At 41.4% G+C, this 22,397-nt stretch overlaps 1 protein-coding gene across 2 annotated transcripts in view; it reads right to left on the bottom strand.

The window, feature by feature from the left end:
- The window catches only part of GOLGA4 (golgin A4), a 97,677-nt gene extending 82,401 nt beyond the window's left edge, over positions 1-15,276 (bottom strand). For both annotated transcript variants that reach the window (XM_083377250.1, XM_083377249.1), the window contains exons 1-2: positions 14,977-15,276; positions 10,153-10,254 (exon numbers count right to left, since the gene is read on the bottom strand). In XM_083377250.1, coding sequence (XP_083233376.1) covers positions 10,153-10,254; positions 14,977-15,063 — 189 coding nt within the window. In that variant the 5' untranslated portion in view covers positions 15,064-15,276. The remainder of the gene's footprint in view (positions 1-10,152; positions 10,255-14,976) is intronic.
- Between the last annotated feature and the right edge of the window lie 7,121 nt (positions 15,277-22,397).

Below are 22,397 nucleotides of genomic sequence, written 5' to 3' on the forward strand. Positions count from 1 at the left end.
TTGCACAGCACTCTTTTATTGAGCAGTTTCATCAGGGAGGGGGAAGTACACACATGAGGAAGCAACATATGGAAGGTCATAGGAAAACATAACTCATTGCATACAACTGCTAATGAAGAGGGCAAAGGTCATCACAGGAAACAATAAAGCATAACTTATCGTATTTAATGCTAACAGAGAAGACAAGGGTTATCACAGGAAGGCATAACTTGAGGCAAGGACAATTACAGGAGACAGGAAGCCATATCTTGAGGCAAGGGCAATTACAGGAGACAGGAAGCCATATCTTGAGGCAAGGGCAATTACAGGAGACAAGTCTTGTTATATACAATTGTAAATGGAGCAGGAGACAGAGGTTTATCACTAGAGACAGGAATGCAGAACTTTATAACTTTCAATATAGAAGGCAAAAAGGTCTTTGGGAGTCTAGGATAACTACAACTCCTCCTTTTCTGTTTTTTAAGGCCAATTACTGAGAAGGCCCCTCAATGTAGTCCAGAACTTTCTCTTCTAGGACACTTACGCAGGAAAAAGAGAAATCCTTCGATACCTCCTGTGCCGGCGCCAGTGTTCCTTTCAAAGAGTGTTGGTGTGAGGGTTCATCAGAGGTAAATTCTAAACATCGTATTCACTGTCAACAGTGTGTTTCATCAACAGAATGTCATCGCTAATGCTGCTCAGCCTTCGTTGTAGAAAATCTAAAAGTTTACCCATAACACATGGGCCAATTGCACATGCAAGTAATAATAAAATTAAAGGACCAGCTATGGCTGAGAAAAGGGTGGTCAGCCAGGGAGAGAAGTTAAACATTCCTTGATACCAAGTATAATGCTGGGAGCATTCCCCTTCTCTGTCTTTCAATCATTTGTTTAATTCTGCCATGGAGTCAAGCACAATCAAAGAAATACTGTTAGTAATACTTCTGATAAAAATAGGCAAGACACAAGGAAAAATAATACATCCTAATACAATCATACCAATTAAAGCTACAATAGCTTGTAAACCAGGTAATTTGGGAAACCAGGAGCCAAGTAATTCCTGAAAGTTGAAACCATTTCAAGTTTGGACAGGAACATGAGCTACAGAGTTCACATAGATGATGATGGTAGACTCGTTGTTAACAACAGGTTGTTCCTTCTGGGTCCATGCGATGGGCAAAAACAGTGTGAAAAGAGTCATTTTTGACTGGAACCAATGTCAAAGGTGTGAGCCATTGTAAAGAACGGGATGGGATAGCTGGTGAAGTGGAGGCACAATGAAATGCTGCAGGCTGAGTAGGCGGCAAAACTTTGATGTCTGGGGTAAGCTTTCAGATGGAATTGTGTTTTAGTGGCATCAGTCAGTGGTGTTAAAGCTGAAAAAAGTCACAAACCATGCTGTCACAAACCATGCTGTCATCTTTAATGGGTTCTGCAGTTGTGTTTGTGGAGGCATAATACGGACGAACGTGGCGACCGGGGATCCACAGCACTTTGTCTGGAAGTTGAGCAGCTGCGTAGCCTCTTCCCCAAGTGAGAAGGTCTGCAGGGCCTTTCCAAGTTAGGTCTGGAAGTTGGCGATACCACACTTTGGGTTTAGGCTGATCTGCAACTGGAGATGAAAAATGCTGCTCTGCAGCTGTGGTTAAGGGATAGCCAGTCAAGTTGGAAAAGTTTTTAGAGTGTAGAGGCAAAGATTAAGAGTTTCTTGCACTGCTGGGAGGTTGGGGTTTCGTTTTCCCCCGTTCTGATTTTTATAACGATCTAAAGCATGTTTCAAGGTTTGGTTAGCCCTTTCCACCAAAGCTTGGCCTTGGCTATTATATGGAATTCCGAATTTGTGTGTTATTTGCCAATGATGACAAAATTCTGCCATGGCTTGACTGCTATAAGCAGGGCCATTATCTGTTTTGAGTTCTTTTGGACATCCCAGCACTGCAAAGGTCCGAATACAATGATTAATGACATGTTTGGTGGCTTCTCCCCTTTGGGGGGTAGCCATGATGAATCCTGAAAAGGTATCAATTGAAACATGCAAATACTTCCATGGGGCAAATGGTGCATATTGTGTGACATCCATTTGCCAAATTTGGCAAGGCTCCAATCCCCTTGGATTTACACCCATAGGAATTGCAGTTGCTTGTTTGCTGCAGGTTGGACACTGCTGGCGAATTGCAATAGCTTCTGCAGCGGTGATGCCAAACTGCTTTTGCAAAGCTTTGGAATTTTGATGGAAATATGAATGACTTTCCCAGGGGGTGAGGGGTTGCAAAGAACAGGCTGAAGGTCCGGAGGCAGCCTGATCTGCAACATTGTTTCCCTCTTGCAAAAAACCTGGAAAAGGCTGATGACTACGAATGTGAGCAACAAAAACAGGATGTTGGTGTTCCAAAAGCAAATTTTGCAAGGTTAAAAAAAGTTGTAACAAATCTGGTTGAATGGAGGGGGATAAATAAGATCCATAAATCACTTGAATTGTGTGATAAACATAAAAGCTATCAACAATAAGATTCAAAGGTTGAAAGGAAAAAATTTGACAGGCCAAAATTGAAACAGCCAGTTCAGCTTTTTGAGCTGACCGCTGGGGTGTTGTTTGCTTGGTTCTCCATTGACCATTTTCCAACCAGGCACAGGCGCCACACTCCTTGCTCCCATCTGTAAAAACTGTAACAGCCGAATGTAGGGGGTGAGGAGACAAGGGTGACAACCAGTTAATGGGTACAGTGCGAACAATTTGCAAACGATCGGGTGGTGGGTGGCAAGAAACCTTGCCATGCCAATCAGCTAAGGAAAATTGCAATTCACTTGAGGTTAGAAAAAATGATTCCCAAATTTGCAAAGACATAGGCACAAAAAGAGTGTCTTTCTCCAGCCCAATCAAGGCTTTTGTTCGGTGACGAATTTTAAAAATCAATTGAGCCAATTGTGCTTCTCTGGTTAAAATAGAAACTTTGGGCGTATGGGATAAATGAATCCACTCCAAAATTTTCAATTGGTTAGCACATTGAACAATAGCAACATCCGACTCCCATCATGCAACATCCACCTCTCACTTTCTTGTACTACCCATGTTTCTCCCTATCCATATTTCTATAGTACATTCTTGTTCCTTCAGCATTCTAAGGCTTGTGTTAAGGCATACAATTCATGTATGCAATTCACAAATCTGTGCAAACCAACTTAAAAACCACTTTTCTGTTTCTCCCTTCTATTATCCATTCATTCACTGCCCTTCTGCCACTCTGGCCTAACTTCTGTCTTTTCTGCTTCCACAGCTTCTATCAACTTTTGTATGAGCCGACTGTTTTCCTTAGCTATTAATCAATCCTCTACATTTCTCTTCTCCAAAAGTATTGAAGATTCCATAATCATATTTGGAGTCAGTGTATATGTTCCCCCTTTCCTGTATTAACAATCTCAGAGCCTGTTGTAAGGTATAAAATCCACAGGCTAGTGCTGATTAAGGGAGGGAAATTCTCCCAGATATCACCTTCTATCAATGTGTCCTGCACACAGACACAAAAACATCAAAAACAAAAACAAAAAACAACTCCACAAAAAGATCAGAGTAATTTCTTTTGGGTGATGTTTAACTAAAAATTCAAAAATTTCCAAAAACTTGTCCAACAATTAATCTCTCCTCTTACGAGTAAAAAAAAATTGCAAGCTGAAACTGCAAGAGTGGGCATCAAGTTTCACATCCACCCCCCTTTCTCAGACTGGAATTCTAAGCAGAGAAAAAAGAATGGTTAAAAGGACCAGCCACCCCCCCTCTTCTGGCTGTCTCTCCCTTTCTCACTCTTAAAGTAACAGAGCGGGGTTGGGGGGGGTAAAAGAAACTTTACAAAAATCTCACCACCAAAAAAAAATAGTTTGCTCTCCTTTACATGCATTTTCTCTCACACATCATCCATGGCTTTTACAACAATAAAATCTGTAGTTTACTGTTCCTTTCACAGCCTGGGACGGGGTGGGGGGTGATAGGTGGGTTTGAGGGCTAACACACTCACATTTACATATCAGCAAATTAACTCATTCACTTCCATTCTGACTGCTTGCATAAACAATTTCACATACAAAAATTTCATTTCAAACTTTCTCCAGACAAACCATACATTGTTAAATAAGGTCTTTTTGTTTGGTGTTATCAGAGAGGATTTTGACCCTCTTCCAAGTCTTGGAAATAACACAGAACAACACAGACAGACATATATACACACATACTATTAAAACAACATTTATTTAAAACAGAACAAAACACACATATAAATTTGGGGTTTTAGGTCAAAACAATAATCCAAAGAGCTAGATTAAAAGAAAAAGATAGAAGAAAAACTTGATTTTATTTCTTTGATTTTTCTTTTCTTTAGGTTACAACAACAACTACTTTCCTATTCTTTGATTTGGTAGACCAGAATTGTCAATTTAGCTTGGCTCGGAGCCTGCAATGGGAAGCTAGATCTCAGACAAGTCCAGGCAGTTGAAATCAACAGACGCACCCCTGGACTTTACTGAGAACAGCTCGCCCCAAGAGGCTCTTTCAAGCCCCACATAAGCCAATTTTAACAGGAGTTCATTTCGGGCATATTCATTGTCTATTTGCCTTGTATTTTCTTCCTGCAGTCCATCCACAAAGTCTGAATAAGCCTGATTGGGACCTTGATAAACCTTTGCAAAAGACATTTTAGCTTTTCCGTGAGGATCTTCTATCTTGCGGAAAGCTGCTAAAGCCCCTTCCTGTATCAAATTAAAAGCCTCCCTTGGGCTTTGAGCCTGTTGGTCATTAGTAATGAATTGTCCCGTGCCAAATAATTGATCCCTATTTACTCCTTGAGGTAATCCAGCAAGAAATTTTTTCTCTATTTCTTTTTTATTTATATTCAGATTCCCAAACAAGATATTGTGATAGAGTCAAAACCATGTTAGCTTACCTATACTTATTAAAAATCCTTGCACATAGTTGATCAATTCATGATGCAAGGGTGTATACTCTTGGATTGGTTAACCTCCGGCTGCTGGTGCCGGCAAAAAATTAACAGGATAACAAGATGACAAATCTTCCATGTTCAATTGTGATTTAACAGATTCTGGCTGAGCCTGAGGGGCTCAGCCGCAGCTGAGGTGCCCTGCTGAGTTTCTCCCGGCTGAATCCTCATAAGGAGGGGGAGCCGGAGAAACTGAAAAGGCTTAATGAAAAAGAGAATCAGTGAAAAGTTCAGAGGGGTTAGAAGCATTAAGAGGAAAAGAAATGTCAGCCTTTGTTGTCGGGCTGGCTGACTGCCCCCCCTCTAGATTCCCTGCTGGGGGCCAGAAGAGGCGTGGCCAAACAGCACACGATAATCAGCGATGGTCATATGAGTGCCAAGGTAATTCAAATCTGTGATCAGGCCGAGAGTGTATTTAGAATGAAGGCCATATTGAGTCACAGCAGCTTTAATGTCCTTAATAGTTTTTGGAGTCAGAGGAGTATAAACAGGTAGTTCGGGTGGAGGTGGTGGTGGGGGGGCAGCAGCACAAGCTTCTAAATCCTCTGGATCTAATATCCCGGAGGCATGAGCTGCAAGCATAGAGTGAACAAAAGGTGCCCCTTGAGTGGGGCGGGGAGGCGGAGGAGGGAGATTTGGAGAAGGAAGAGGAGGGAAGGGGGGAGGAGGGGGTTTAGAAATAGTAATGGCAACAAGCTCAGAGGCTTTTTCCTCTTTGTCGGGAGCAGAGAGAGGGACAGGCACAGCAGGGCAAAGAGAAGAGGCAGAAGGAAGATTCTCCGGAGGCAGAGCAGAGGGGGGGACAGGCACAGCAATAGGAGGAAGTTTCTCTGATTTTTCATAGGGTGGGGGCGGCACGGATGAAGGCGGAAGATCAGAAGAGTGATCAAGAGGTTTAGAGGTAGAAGATGTCATATCTAAAGGAGATGACAAAAGTTTTAATGCTACCATCACTGCTTGCCATGCGGACAAAATGTCAGCAGGCGCCCTGGGATGACTGTGAAGATATTTACCTAGCTTTTCCCAGGTTATAACAGACAAAGTGCCTGATTCCGGATAAGCCGGACAATTTTTGTTAATATATTGTAAAAGTTTTGTTAAAAGTCTCTTTCCTACAGGATGGACCATGGTGCTATTGTATTTTTGAACAAAATTAGCATTCTGCACTATATTAAAAAGTTCGTCCCTATGACCTGACGAAACTTTGGAAAGTGGGGAGCCCATTACTCACGATTAGAAGCCTTCTCCGAGGTGCGTGGTAACAGGAGTGCAGGCAGTACACCCCTGGACAGGAGTCGTACTGTGGAGTTGAAGCCGCGATCCCGGACGAGCTCCCAGTTGTCGCGTCGAGCGACCGATCAGGGTTCTGGCCTCAACTCTTAGAGCCCCGTAACAGGGGTGAGAATTTAGAGGGACCCTCGCAAGGGTGAACACCTTGAATATGGAAGGATTTTGCCCTTTGCCACCGACCCAGTGTGCCGGACGTTCCGACGGTCACACTTGGGAACTGCGATAGCGCAGGAACAGGATCCTAGGACAAACTGAGGCACCAACACAAGTTTGTTCAAGGTGAGAGAGCACAGAGTGCCCGGGGTGGATGGTGTTGCCCCCCGAACAGCTTTGCACAGCACTCTTTTATTGAGCAGTTTCATCAGGGAGGGGGAAGTACACACATGAGGAAGCAACATATGGAAGGTCATAGGAAAACATAACTCATTGCATACAACTGCTAATGAAGAGGGCAAAGGTCATCACAGGAAACAATAAAGCATAACTTATCGTATACAAATGCTAACAGAGAAGACAAGGGTTATCACAGGAAGGCATAACTTGAGGCAAGGACAATTACAGGAGACAGGAAGCCATATCTTGAGGCAAGGGCAATTACAGGAGACAAGTCTTGTTATATACAATTGTAAATGGAGCAGGAGACAGAGGTTTATCACTAGAGACAGGAATGCAGAACTTTATAACTTTCAATATAGAAGGCAAAAAGGTCTTTGGGAGTCTAGGATAACTACAGTGAACCTTTGGACTTAATAACTGGTTGACCCTCCTTTGGCAGCAATAACCTCAACCAAACGTTTCCTGTAGTTGCAGATCAGACCTGCACAACGATCTGGAGTAATTTTGGACCACTCCTCTTCACAAAACTGTTTCAGTGTAGCAATATTCTTGGGGTGTCTGGTGTGAATCGCTCTCTTAAGGTCATGCCACAGCATTTCAATCGGGTTGAGGTCAGGACTCTGACTGGGCCACTCCAGTAGGCGTATTCTGTTCTGTTGAAGCCATTGTTTTGTTGAATTACTTGTATGCTTTGGGTCATTGTCCTGTTGCATCACCCATCCTCTGTGGAGCTTCAGTTGGCGAACAGATGGTCCTACGTTTTCCTGCAAAATGTCCTGATAAACTCTGGAATTCATTTTCCCATCAATGACAACAATCCGTCCAGGCCCTGAGGCAGCAAAGCAGCCCCAAACCATGATGCTCCCTCCGCCATGTTTCACAGTGAGGATGAGGTTTTGATGTTGGTGTGCTGTGCCTTTTTTTCTCCACACATAGTGTTGTGTGTTTTTCCCAAACAACTCAATTTTGGTTTCATCTGTCCACAGTATATTTTGCCAGTAGTGCTGTGGAACATCCAGGTGCTCTTTTGCAAACTTCAAACGTGCTGCAATATTTTTTTTGGGACAGCAATGGCTTCCTCCGTGGTGTCCTCCCATGTACTCCATTCTTGTTTAATGTTTTCCTTATTGTAGATGTGTCAACACAAATGTTAGCATGTGCCAGAGATTTCTGTAGGTCTTTAGCTGACACTCTAGGATTCTTCTTTACCTCATTAAGCATTATGCGCTGTGCTCTTGCAGTCATTTTTACAGGACGACCACGCCTAGGGAGAGTAGCAACAGTGCTAAACTTTCTCCATTTGTAGACAGTCTATCTTACCGTGGACACATGAACATCAAGGCCTTTGGAGATACTTTTGTAACCCTTTCCTGCTTCATGCAAGTCAACAATTCTTGATCGTAGGTCTTCTGAGAGCTCTTTTCTGCGAGGCATGGTTCACATCAGACAGTGCTTCTTGAGACCAGTAAACCCAAAACAGGTGTGTGTTTTTAAAGGGCAGGACAGCTGTCAACAACACATCCAATATCATCACACTGATTGGAGTCAAGGTTGGCTCACTCCTGGCTCCAATTAGCTCTTGGAGAAGTCATTAGGCTAGGGGTTCACATACTTTTTCCACCCTGCACTGTGAATGTTTCCATCTTATATTCAATTAAAACATGACAACAGCTAATGTTTGTGTAGTATTATTTTAAGCAGACTGTTTTTCTATTGTGACTTACATGACGTTTAGAGCGCATTTTATGGCCAATTCATGCAAAACTCCACGTAATCCCAAAGGGTTCATATACTTTTTCTTGCAACTGTATATCTGGTGAAGAACTAAGTAGACCATTATATATAACTTGACCAACTGATCTCAGTGGAAGGTGATACAATAAAGTAAATTGAACGTTAAATGTGGTTGGCGGGCATTGGGCAAATTAAGTGTAATTTTCAAGAATAATCTCTCCCTATGCCTAAAGAGAAAAGTTATCAATCAGTATGTGCTACCTGTTCTAACATATGCCAGCAAAACATGGACACTAACCTGACAATCAATTCAAAAGCTACAAGTAGTAAAAGGAGCCATAAAAAGATATGTGCTTGGCATCACAAGACAAGATAGAAAGACCTGCACATGGATCAGAGAACAAACGAAAGTATATAATATCAAGAGTGTAAAAGAATTGAAATGGAAATGGGCTGGTCACATAAGAAGAACTAATGGCAGTGGACTAAGGCAGTTATAGAATGGATTCCTTTTGAAAAGAAGTGTCCACAAAAGAGACTTAAAACAAGATGGATTGATGACATCAGCAAATATTGCAAGCTCAATTGGCAGAAGAAAGCTCAAGACTGTATTGGTTGGGAACATGAGGAAAGGCCTTCTTCCTGCAGTAGATAGACAATGACTAGAATGATGGTTCATTTAATGATTAATTTATATCTCACCTTTCCTCCAGGAACTCAAGGAAATGTACTTAATATGTTCCTCCAATGTTTCTCTACTACAGGAAGTTCTTGTTTAAAACCACAATCGGAGTGAAATCACAGCCATTGAGCAAAGTGGCCATCAAACAAGACATTAATTATTGCTTCATACAGCTGGATTCCTGGGTAAGATTACAGGGCATTAAGCAGACAGAATCCTACATCATACAATGCAAAGTTAACAAATAGGGGAAATCATGAGAGGATCTTTTGGGGAGCTGAAAGTCTACCCTGCCAAAGTCCATGTAGGATTTTCAGCCTCTGAGCAGAGAGACATTCACCTTTGGCTTGACTGAAAGAACTGCCTTGCTAAGAGAATTCAGTTCTCTTCTGTGCGTACAAAGGATCTCCTCTGGAAGGTTGCAGGGATGAAGTTCAAATTTTCATGATTTTGGCTTTGTTTCTGCACTGCCAAAGGCAGCCCCCAAAGCAGCTTACAACTGTCCTGCTGGCTTTCCCTTTAATTTTCTGGGGAGCTAGCAAAGAAAGTTGTAAATAGTGATCACGATTGTGGGGTAGTTTGCAACTGTGTGAATAGGTTACCAAGTACCCTGATCATAATCACATGATTGCAGAAATGATAGTGCAACATTTTGCAACAGTTGGAAGGGCTTTACAGGCTATAAAACTTTTCAAAGGTTGTCATAATTCCAGATCTTTTTTACATGAACAGTTGTAAGGCAACTATTGAATTGGGCTGAGAGAGAAAAAGCAGTGACAAACTTCTGTGGCTGAGAATAGACTGAAATAGGTTTCTACTATCAAAATCCTAGTCCATAATTTTAATCATTACATCACATTAACAATAAATGACAATAAAACAGGATGAATCATGGACAAATATATCTATAGATTTTAAAAACTCAGAAATATCTGTTGGTACTGTAGATCATAGAACTCAAATTTATGTACTGAATTCTGTCTTTCAAGGAAGTTACTTTTGTGCTATTCATGTATACAGCAATTAATTTATACTTTAAACAATAGACAACAGATTAAAATTAATTTAATCAAATGTAACAAAAATCATAAAACTCTTTTAACTTTGTTGATGCTCTCCTCCCATTATGATATAGATCTTAACCCACCTTTCTATTAGGAGTTGAAGTACTGTCATCATTTTGCTCTGTAAGAGACGATGTTCTGTTCCTGTGTATTGATGGTGACAGTGCAGAAGATTCAGAAGATCTCTGTAAAGAAATATCAAGAATGAATGTCTTCCTCCCAATAGATAATTTCATTATATGCAATACAGAGCACAGCTAGCTGTACAAAAATGCACATTGTACTAAAATTATTTTAAACTGAGTTAAAAATAATATCAATACCATTAAGCAAAGCCAATATTGGTTCTTCCAACCATGCAGCCCTATTTTTATATATTTGATAAGAATGCATATGGTTTTTACTATCTAATCTTCACACTATGCTAATTTGTTTACCTAGAGACAGAAAAAAGTTGCAAATCTAAATGACTGATTTGTTCTAATCTGCAACTGACCACTAATGAAATATATAATGTACATCTGATTGTGTGTTGAAAGCTTTGTAGCTGGCCTTTTTTCTGAATCTGATAGTATTCCACCAGCTCAGAAATAAATTAACTACCTAGAGTAGCTCCATGGAAAGAAAGATAGCAAATAAATTTAACAAACAAAGTTGTTTGAACACTACTTGCATTAACTTTGGTTAAGAAAGTTTTTCTCTTCCATTAATACATTTCAATCATAAAGTTGATCAATTTATCCTGATTGCTCCTAATCTTACATTTTAAGTGTACTAAGAGATAAAATATGTTCTCCTTAGGGTTACGTTATACATTCACTAAATATTGGAACTTACAAAGTTATGAAATTGTAAGATGCGTCATGCATTATCCTATCCCTAAAGTAGACTGGTGTTTTTTTATATGTTGTGCAGTTACAATATTTCACGAGTGGCCCACAAAATAGGATTAGTTGCATCCCAATATGAAGACAGTCAAATAGTCATGTACATAAATAGCTACACAGCTTCCCATGGATTCTCTTTTGAGAACTACGCTTCAAAGTTTTAAAATTGTATCTTTATTTATTAGGTTGGCTGTTTAATTTCTTTGCTGCCCAGCTCAGTCAATGACTCTGGGTGGCTTCATAAAATATATTATGATTTTAAAAAATTTAAAAAAACATTTTAAAACAATAATAACAGTAAAACCAGCAAAAACATTAAAACAGCTAATTTAGCATACACAAGAGCAGTTAACAATTTTGGCCAGTTAATAATATAGGCAGGAAATGGAGACATTGGTACATTCAGCACCCCAGGCCCAGGAACGTAGTCAGGTTTTTAAAGCCTTACAAAGGGCTAATGGGTTTGGGGCCATTCTGATCTCCAAAGTGAGAATGATCCCTATAGAACAAGGGCTACTGCAGAAAGAGTTCACCTTCTTGTCCCTGCCAGCCGACACTCTTTGGCTGGCAGGATCTGCAACATGCCCATTCTGATTGACCTACGTGGATGGGTAGACACTGTTGAAAAAAAGCAATCCTTCAGGTACCCCACTTCCAAACCATATACTGTAGGTAATCACCAGCACTTTGAACTGCACCCAGAAATGCACCCATAATCAAACAAGAGTGGTGTTACATGTGATGTATATCTCACACCATTTACTACCCACACAGCCACATTCTGCTCCAGTTTTCAAATGATCTTCAAGGGCATGCCCATGTGGAGTGTATTACAGTAGTCTATCCTGGAGGTTACAACAGAGTTACATGAGTAGCACCTCGTAATTTAAGTATGGCTGCAACTGATTCACCATCTGAAGATATGCAAAACCCCTCATAGCCTTGGCTATCATCTGCTCTTCAAACAGGAAAACATGAGTCCAGGAGGACCCTCACCCTGCGCACCAGGTCTGTTTGGAGCATTGCAACCCCATCCAGAACCAGAGATGGAAGAACCTTGTCGGAGGAAGGGGCCAAATACCTACAGTCATTCTGTCTTGCTATGGTTGAGTCACAAATACATACAAAATATGACATTTGTGTTCAGGCTCCTTTTAACATTTTTAATTTATAGCTGATTCTCAAATACAACATTCTATATTCTGAACTGAAGGGATTTTGAATATCTGATGCTTGGTGTTTCCATTTCTTAAAGATAATTTTTTAAAAATATATTGTGTTTTCATAACATTTTTTTTGGAACCTGATCATATGCCACTTCAGAGTGCAAAAAATCCTTATAACAACATGACTTGTGTAGCTGCATGAAATAAAACATTTCAGATTTTAAGTGGGGAAGAACTGATCATTGTATTTTCTTACAAGTGTTTGGACACTCTGTTGAAACTCCTACAATTTGACTAAAATTTGCAGTTTTGGTAGCAAAGGTTTGAAATTAGCTCTTACTTTTCAATCCTGTCACCACTAAGAATAATGGAAAATATGTTATCTCAAGATAAGTGTGTAGTCATTTGTTTACATCAAGATCCATTTTAGAAGACATGATAGAAAATACATATCAAAATATGTAATTTGATGATGATGATGATAATAATGATGATGATGATGATGATGATGTTGGAAGGAACCTTGGAGGTCATCTAGTGCAGACATGTCAAACACAAGGCCCGGGAGCCGGATCCAGCCCGCGAAGTGGTTTCATGTGGCCCGCGAAGACATCCTGGAAACAGTGAGGGAACAGCCCCCACTGCCTTGGCCCAGAGACCCTCAGATCTGTCCCACTCCTGCCCAGGCCCCCATAGGCACCCTTGATGCGAATGATGTAGAGCTGGCCATGCCCACCCAGTAGGCCATACGCACTCTAGCCACGCCCACCCAGTAGGCCATGCCCACCCGGGCCATACCCACCCGGCCCCCTGAGGGTAACCGCAATACTGATGAGGCCCTCAATGAAATTGAGTTTGACATACCTGATCTAGTGCAACCCCCTGCTCAGGCAGGAAACCCTATACCAGGGGTAGGCAACCTTGGCTCTTTTATGACTCATGGACTTCAACTCCCAGAATTCCTGACCCAGCCATGTTGGGTCAGGAATTCTGGGAGTTGAAGTCTATGAGTCATAAAAGAGCCAAGGTTGCCTACCACTGTCCTATAGCATTTCAGACAAATGGCTGTCCAGTCTCTTCTTAAAAACTTCCAGTGTTGGAGCAGTCACAGCTTCTGGAAGCAGGTTGTTCTACTGGCTAATTGTTCTAAATGTCAGGAAGTTTCTCCTTAGTTCTATGTTGCTTCTCTCCTTGATTAGTTTCCATCTGTTGCTTCTTGTCCTGCCTTCAGGTGCTTTGGAGAATAGCTTGACTCCCTCTTCTTTGTGGCAGCCCCTGAGATATTGGAACACTGCTATCATGTCACCCCTCACCCTTCTCTTCATTAGACTAGACATACCCAATTCCAGCAACCGTTCCTTATATGTTTTAGCCTCCAGTCCCCTAATCATCTTTGTTGCTCTTTTCTGTACGCTTTCTAGTCTGAACATCTTTTTTACTTCGTGGTGACCAAAACTGGATGCAGTATTCCAAGTGTGGCCTTACCAGGGCATTGTAAAGTGGTATTAATACTTCACATGATCTTGATTCTATCCCTCTGTTAATGCAGCCTAGCACTGTGTTGGCTTTTTTGGCAGCTGCAGCACACTGCTGGCTCATATTTAAGTGATTGTCCACTAGAACTCCAATATCACTCTCACAGTTACTACTACTGAGCAAGATACCACCAATACTATACCTGTACATTTGGTTTTTCTTGCCTAAATGTAGAACCTTACCTTTTTCCCATTGAATTTCATTTTGTTAAATAGTGCCCAGTGTTCAAGTCTGTCCAGATCCTCCTGTATCTTAAGCCTGTCTTCTGGAGTGTTGGCTATTCCTGCCAGCTTGGTGTCATCTGCATATTTGATGAGTTCCCCATCTATTCCCTTGTCCAAATCACTGAAGACGTTGAAGAGCACTGGGCCTAGGACAAACCCCTGGGGCATCCCACTACACACTTCCCTCCATGTAGACAATCATTAAACAATAAAATATCTAAGAATGCATTACACCACAGCATGACTAGCTCTATTGAACAGTACATCCCATTCTATCCTTGGCAGGTTCTCAAAAAGCTCCTTTTTCATACATAGGACACTGTTACAATGAAATACAGTATATTCTATTCTGCACAAAATCAAAGGAAACTTATTATATTAAAGAGTGTGCCGGCAAATAATTCTAATATGTATTTGAAAGGGAAGTCTTTGGGAATACATTATTTTTGGTAGGCTTAGGCACATAATCTTATGAGTTCATAGCTGAAAGCAAGCCACATCAAATTCAATGGGACCTATCCAGAGCAGTGGAAAGATTGCTCTGAAGTTAGCAGGCCTCTGTTCTGAATAAACAGTCGAGTTGCGTTTATATTTCTAGCTTGCCCAAGTTCTTAAAGACTCAGTTAACACAATTTCTGTTAACAAGCACACTGAACCATGCAAAGTCTGGTTCTCACAACACTAGGCTAAAATGCCATGAACTTTGGTGGGTTCAGCATGTCTTGTTCAATTATTGGAACAGGCTTGAACAAGTCCTACTAAACTAGACAACCAAAATTAACTTAACGTGAGTAGAAGGCTGCCTAGGTGGCTAGCGCAAAGTGTCCTAAAGCGATAAACTGAAAGAATGGCGCTTTTTACACAAGTGGCTCGGAGGAGGCCGGCACCTGAGCCCTTTCAGCGGTCGCTCCCATCCCGCAGAGGGAGGTCGAGAGGAAGGAAACTGCGTCAGGATTCGCACACATTCTGGAGTCTGCCCCTCTGAAGCGTATAATTGCTCCGTTTTAAACCACCGGGCATTTCCCGAGAAAGAGAACCAGTCTCCGTCTACTATGCCAAGCAGGAGCGCCAGGTCCGGATTTTCTACCGCCTACCTGAGTAAACGCCGAAGTGCCACGGGCTGGACTTCCGCGGCCCGAAGTTTGTTCCTCGCTGATCTTCTGCTTCAGCTTTTTGAACATGACGGCTGCCGGCTGAAGCAAACGAAAGGAAGGTACGGCCAGAGGAAATCCTTCTCGTTTGCAAGCCTCAGAGCATCAAACGGTCCCGAATCTTCTTCGAAGATTCACGGAAGCGCTGCGAAAAGCGGCCTACCACAATCTCCTTCTCTCCCTATTCCCCCACATCCGCGTTACCTCTTTACCCCGTTTATGAGCTTCAGGTGATCAATGATTAGAACGCATGCGTGCGCAACGTGGACCAGTTTTTTTTTTTTTAAACAAGCCTTCAAGGCCGAGCAGCTACGCCGTAGCTGCTACGGCAAAGGACGAAGGCCAAACTTCCTCCAGAATTAGCCAGATTTAAGTTCGTCTGTTTCACCACCCATGTCGCTGTTCCAGATTCCAGCGAATCACCATGCTGATATCGGATTGGTCCACAAACAGTTATTCTGATAATAGCTTTATGACTTCAGCCCAGATCTAATAGGCTTGCTAAAATGATTATATGAATTTTAATAACTTATGTCTGAATTTTAATAACTCAGTAAAGGAAGTTTTAAACTGTCTTATAGGAATGAGTCTGTACCTACATGAACACAAGGAACCTGTCTAAAAGAGACAGGACAATATAGTTGTTCAAGTTCAAGTACTTTAACTTCATGCTGCTTAGTCTTAAAAAGCCTTTTAAAAAATCAAAGTGATACTTTTCCTGCACTGTTTTGGGTCAAAAGCCATTCTAAACACAATTGCTTACCAAATTATAATAAGAACTTAAGATATGTGTATCCCTACCATGCAAGGCATTTTCTATGATGCTAAATACTAGAGAATTCTACATTTTTTAAAAAAGTGTTTATAGGTGTAGTTCGCCATGTTCTTCTCAATCTGATGAATTAGCTGATGAATTTTTCATAGTAAATCACTCAAATTTTCCTTCTTCCGTTTATTTTCTGGCATAGCCCCTATGCTTTCTGTATTAATGTGTTAGGTCTTTTCTTCCTTGGTCTCTTACTCTAGGTTTTATTCTTGAACATTTCGGGAAATTTTTCCCACATAGAGGAACCTTCAGCAGCACAATAATTACCCAATCTGCTTTGAAGATCGCTTCCTTCTTTTTCTCTCTTTATTCAAGCTAATATACTGGTAGTACCTTTAGTTGCTTGCTAGCAACTTCCTGGCCCTTTTCTTTTCATCCCTCCTATTTTCACTAACTCTGTCTCTGCTAGTTCCTCTTTTCTCTTATGAGCATTAAGTCCTAAGAAAATCTGAAGTACCTTCTATTCCAAGCTCCTTATCAGCAAAGCACAGCTCAGAAAGTTTTACAGAGCTTATGACAGTTTTTTGCAGCAATATGCGAAGAGCCAGTGAGACATTATGGGGGACAATAGGTGCATCACAGAAATCATATTCTCATATACTTTGCACAATTTTGAGTATTGCAAAATAATATTAAACATTATAAACTTTTGTCTATGGAACTCTGTTGAAATGTGTTGTTAACCCAGAATTTACAAATTAAAAATTCACTCGATTGTTGCACAGCACAATGAAATATAGCCAGGGCTTTTTTTCTCATAAAACGCTCAGAACGGAGTTCTGGCACCTTTTTTGGATGGAACCTTGTAGGGTAGGCAAGGCAGGTTGTATGACGTGTGAGTTCCGGCACCTTTTTCTTTTACAAAAAAAGCACTGAATATAGCGAAGTATTGTTTTATTGTGCAAGTTGTGCAGTCATAGGCTTCATGGTTAGTTTATGACTTAGAATATTTTCCAAACCCAGAAACCTGGGTTGAATATCATATGATAACACTGAATATACTTTGTTGCCAAAGCTAAATGTCTTCATTTCTTTAAGAATATATTATTGTTTGAATAACAACTTTAACTATCTTTTGGGGAGAGGAGGTATCCCATAAAACATTTTACAAAGTCAATTTGGAGTTTAGAAAGAGCATTAGAGCATACTGTGCACACAGAATGGTTGCCATAATGCAAAATGGCCACTTAAGGTAAAGGTAAAGGCTCCCTCGCACATGTGTGCTAGTCATTTCTGACTCTAGGGGCCGGTGCTCATCTCTGTTTCAAAGCCGAAGAGCCAGCGCTTGTCCGAGGACGTCTCCGTGGTCATGTCGCCGGCATGACTAGACGCCAAAGGGACACAGAATGCTGTTACCTTCCCACCGTAGTGGTCCCTATTTTTCTACTTGCATTTTTATGTGCTCTCGAACTGCTAGGTTGGCAGAAGCTGGGATGAGTAACAGGCGCTTACTCTGTTACACGGCACTCAGGATTCGACCCGCCAAACTGCCGACCTTCTGATCGACAAGCTCAGCGTCCTAACCCACTGCCCACTTACCAGAAGTCAAAGAAGTGTGGTTCCTTTCCATATCTCCCTCCATTGTCCTAAAATGCTCACTGGTGCCTTAGCTTAACTCTTATTACAGGTAGTCCTTGATTTACAACAGTTTATTTAGTGATTGCTCAAAATTACAAAGTTACAGTGGGATTGGAAAAAGTGACATAACTTTTTTTCACACTTAATGATCTGAGGGCCACACAGGATGGACTTTGTAATACTTGCAACATGGTTTTTGTAGTACTGTTGCACCGGCATGGGTTTTATTATATTTTAAATTTGCTTTTTCAAATATATTAGTAATAATTTGCCATATGCTTTAATTTTCAAGAAAAGCCTCCCTTTTAGAAACCAAGACTGGAGGGAAAGCATTCAATACATTGTAGATCAAGGGTCCCTAACCCCCAGTCCATAGACCGGCACTAGGCTGCGGCATGCCAGCAACCGGGACGCACAAACAAGTGAAGACCCATCCCCAGGATGCAGATAGCACACGAAACCATGCCCCCTCTGGTCTGCTGAAAATCTTTCTCTACAGAACCAGCCCCTGGTGCCCAAAGGTTTGGGGACCTCTGTTGTAGATAACAGTCTTGTTTTCAGCTGTTCTCAAGCATCTGTGAATAAAGAAAATATTCAAGCCCAACCTTGGGAAGCTTTGAGAATGTATCTTACCCATACCCATGTTGATATTTTTCCTTTGCAAATGTTTCTTTTACTTTTACTCAGAATACAATATTTTTTCCATGGCTATGCTCACAAATCAGTGGCGTAGCGTGGGTTGTCAGCACCCGGGGCAAGGCAAGTAATTTGCGCCCCCTAACCCGTGGATTTTAGCACTCGAGTCTGCCGCAGGGAGCCCCGCATCCTGGGCGTCCGCCGCACCCCCCACCCATGCCTCCCCCGGGAAAAGGGGGAAGGTCCGGCATCCCCTCCCTCACGTGTGGCAGAAGCGCCGGGACCCGAGGCCGTGCCAGGAGGCGGGCGGCGCAGCGGAGGATATACAGAACTTTCAAATAGAAGGAAAATATGTGCATCAATAAGACAAAACCAGATTTACATATATTATTCCCCTCCACTTGAATATTCATAAATATATTGGAGCAATATTACTTTCCTTCCCTTACGAAGTAGGCCCAAAATTTATGAAGTTCTACTTCTATTTACAACCAATTTGACCTTAATCTACTTGGTAGATAGAGAGGCAAAGTAGTTAACAGGTGAACCAACAGCAAAGTTAAAATGTCAAAGCACTTTGTTAATAATCTATATTCTATTTTACTTCTATAAAGCCTCAAACAGCTTCTTATTTACAGTAAGTTACACAGTGCCTGCTCATTTCTGTATCTGTCAACTGCCCCACTCTGATAGTCAACAAGAGAAACTCCTGGGTTTATTTTTTCCTCCAAGAGAATACGGTACTGAAAAGCCATGTGGGTACAGAAGTGGGAAATCCAGTTCTAACATTTTGCTTGTAAAAGTCATAAAACAAATTCCTCCTTTCTTCCCTGGATCTCCCACTGTCCTTTCAACATCAATCAGTTGCATTTGAGTTGTTTTGAGAACGATCTCAGAGAAGTGGAGGCAATTAGAGCTCCCAGACCTGTCACTTGACCTAAAATTATTTTATTTCCTCCGAACATGGGAACGGGGGTGCCCAACCTTCCGGGAAACACCAGGATCTCCCAGGTGGGGAGCCAGGCTGCACCAAGAGGTGGGGCTGCGGGGCAGGAGGGGGTCTTGGGGGAAGGATCTGAAGGGGATCGGAGAGCCGTTCGTGGAAGCCGCAACCCAGGAGGAGGAAAAGCGAAGGCGCAGCGCTTCCCAAGGAGCAGAAAAACTCACGAGGAAAGGCGGAGACCTGGAAGGGGAGGGGGCACAACTGGGGGAAACCCACCTGGCTCTCCCAGGAATCCCTCCTCCCCTTCCCGCCCCTCCTATTCCCTCCCCCTCTCGCGGCGTCCTTGCCCACCTGGCACCCCTCCCCCGCCACAGGAATCCCTCCTCCCCTTCCCCCCCGGGGATTCCCCCCTCCTGATTGCCCTCCCCCTCTCGGAGCCTCCTTGCCCACCTGGCGCCCCTCCCCCGCCAGGGGAACCTCCGCAGCCCTGGCGTAAGAGGCGTCGAGAGAACAGGAAGGGGAGATGGAGGGGCAGGAAGCTGGATTCCCAGCCCCCCCTTCTCCTCTCTAGGCGCAAAAACTCTGCGCTTAACTCCTCCGCTGAAGCGCTGCGGGGAGGGGGCGACTGGGGCGCCGCCGAGCAATGCTAAAGTGCTCCAAGCGGGAACAGCAAAGGACCGTCACCCTTCATGCAAAGCCCCAAGACCAAAAACTAGGATCCAGATTGAAAAGGAAAGTTGCGTGTGCCAATCTGCACCTCTAAATGCAAATTAGGAATTCATCGCCGAGCGCGCCCCCCCAGATGTTGCGCCCGGTGCGGCCGGCCCCCCCTGCACCCCCCACGCTACGCCACTGTCACAAATTATTGAATGCTTTAATTCTTGTGGTGTAACTGGATTTCTAATTTCTTTGTTGTGCTAACTATAAAAGTAAATGTAAGACATTTTTCCAGGTTCCCCCATTTCATAGGGAGATCCTGCTTTATCAGAGTACTCTAATGAATTGCTTTTAAATGTTCTTCTAATTCAGTTGCTTATTGGAAAAGGTAAGCTGAGGTACAATCTAGAGCCAGATTTAGTCATCAGATCATTGCAGCATCCTGATAGTCGTGTGATCAAAATTCAGACTTTTATCTATGACGATTGCAGTGTCCTGGGATCATGTTATCACCTTTTGCAATCTTGTCAACGAAAATCAATGGGATAGCCAGGTTGACTTAACAACCATGTTACCAACTTAAGAACTGCAGTGATTAACTTAGCAACTGTGGTAAGAAAGGTCATAGAATAGGGTGAAACTCAATAATTGTCTTGTTTAGCAACAGAAATTTTGGGCTCAATTGTGGTCATAAATGAAGGACTATTTGTATTCTTTGACTACAGGGACAAATGCTGGGCTTCCACCACCCATTACTTTATCTTTCTTAGAATGCCTTGAGGTACCATATGAGTCTAAAAAATGTTATTGACATAAGATTGTCTGTTGTTTTGCTATATATTCTCTCTTTAAATTAAAAGACCCTGAAAACAAACATTCCAACCAATGTGGATTGGAATAAGCTCAGATTTGTCTACAGTGCTAATGACAGAGACTTCTTCATAACTTCTTCCTGTTTAAAAGGAACTCTGGGACACAATAATCATATGAAGACTGCTGAATTTGACAGATAAACTGATTTATTTCTGACTTAGTTGCAATCTAAGTTGCAAATCACAAACACACACAATATTTTTCCAACATTAAACGCTAGGAACTGCTCACAGATTTCTCACCTCTCACACATAATAAGATAATAGTGTATGTTGCTTAGGATTTTCCATCCATACCTCATCTATAAACAAAACTCCATCTACTGAATGTTCTGTACCTTTGCTTCATTATTTCCTTCATTGCATATTTTTTCAAAAATATACCATCGCTTATTACATTCTTGATGTTTGAAGACCTTAAATATATAAAGTTTATTGGTGAATGACATGCCAAAAATATATGGTTTAAAAGTTAATTTGCAATCATATTGCAAGTTTCATCGGTCATATTTCTAATAGCTAAAAGACATTTAATAACTAAGAGTCTCTTGACAGCCCTCAGATTTTTAAAAACATTCATCCAATAATAAAGTGGCATATATTACTATACAGCTTCCCACAATGTGAGGTCCTCGGGTATTTTTTAAAAAATTATTTATTTATTTTGCAAACTTTTCATTACCAAACTAGGTAACATTATCAGTGTTAGACTGCAGTAGGATTTGCTCTCTTTTTATTTACTAGTGACCAGAGTGAGCGCCTGTTACTCGTCCCAGCTTCTGCCAACCTAGCACTTCGAAAGCACGTAAAAATGCAAGTAGAAAAATAGGGACCACTACGGTGGGAAGGTAACAGCGTTCTGTGTGCCTCTGGCGTCTAGTCATGCCAGCCACATGACCACGGAGACGTCCTTGGACAAGTGCTGGCTATTCGGCTTTGAAACGGAGATGAGCACCAGCCCCTAGAGTTGGAAACGACTAGCACGCATGTGTGGGGGAACCTTTACCTTTACCTTTTAGTTTGTCTAAGTTAGTAGTTACTTGATTGGAGTATTATTTGTTTCTTTTTTATATAAATATTTTATTAATTTTCTATTTTTACAATCAAGTGCTTAATAGACAACGTGATGACTGAGTCCATTAGTAATTCTGTGATACATGTACGCTTCTTCAAACTAAATCCAGTATTACACCCTTCAATACATCCTCTCTTCTTCTGGTAATAGACATTTTTCCACACTAAGCAAATATAATTCTTATTGTTGTTAGTAAATATACAGTTGCATATTAACATTTATTACATTTTTCTAACAGCATCAATAATATCAGCTTAGAATATCTTTTCTAACCAAAACATATCTTAATTGCATTTGCACTCAATATCCATTTATTCAGTCCATATCCTATTTTTGCTTTTTTTCAATTTTAATTTCCCATCCATTTTCAAATTATCCCAATCATTTATAATTTCAGAACAAGTTATATCTAGGTAACCAAAAGCTTCCCTTATTCAAACTTCTTAACATATTCTTATTTCCTCTTTTATATGAAGATATGATATTCTGATTACAAATCCTATCTACCTAGTTATAATAATACTTGTATTTCTAGCAATCTATTCTTAACCATATTCAAACATCTAATTAGTAATATAACATCCCCTCCAATAGGTCAAAGCTTCTGTTTCCTTCAGTCTTACTCTAGCTTTCTTCCTTTGCCAACTAACTTTCCAAGTCAGTGCATTTGGATCATCAAATAATTCTTCCTCTATTTTTGGGTATATTATTTGAAACAAGAGAAACAATTTAGTTAAAGTATTTTTCGAAGAACTTGCCCATTGATATTCATTAAAC

Source organism: Vipera ursinii, assembly GCF_947247035.1.
Source record: "Vipera ursinii genome assembly, chromosome: Z".
Classification (NCBI taxonomy): Eukaryota; Metazoa; Chordata; class Lepidosauria; order Squamata; family Viperidae; genus Vipera; species Vipera ursinii.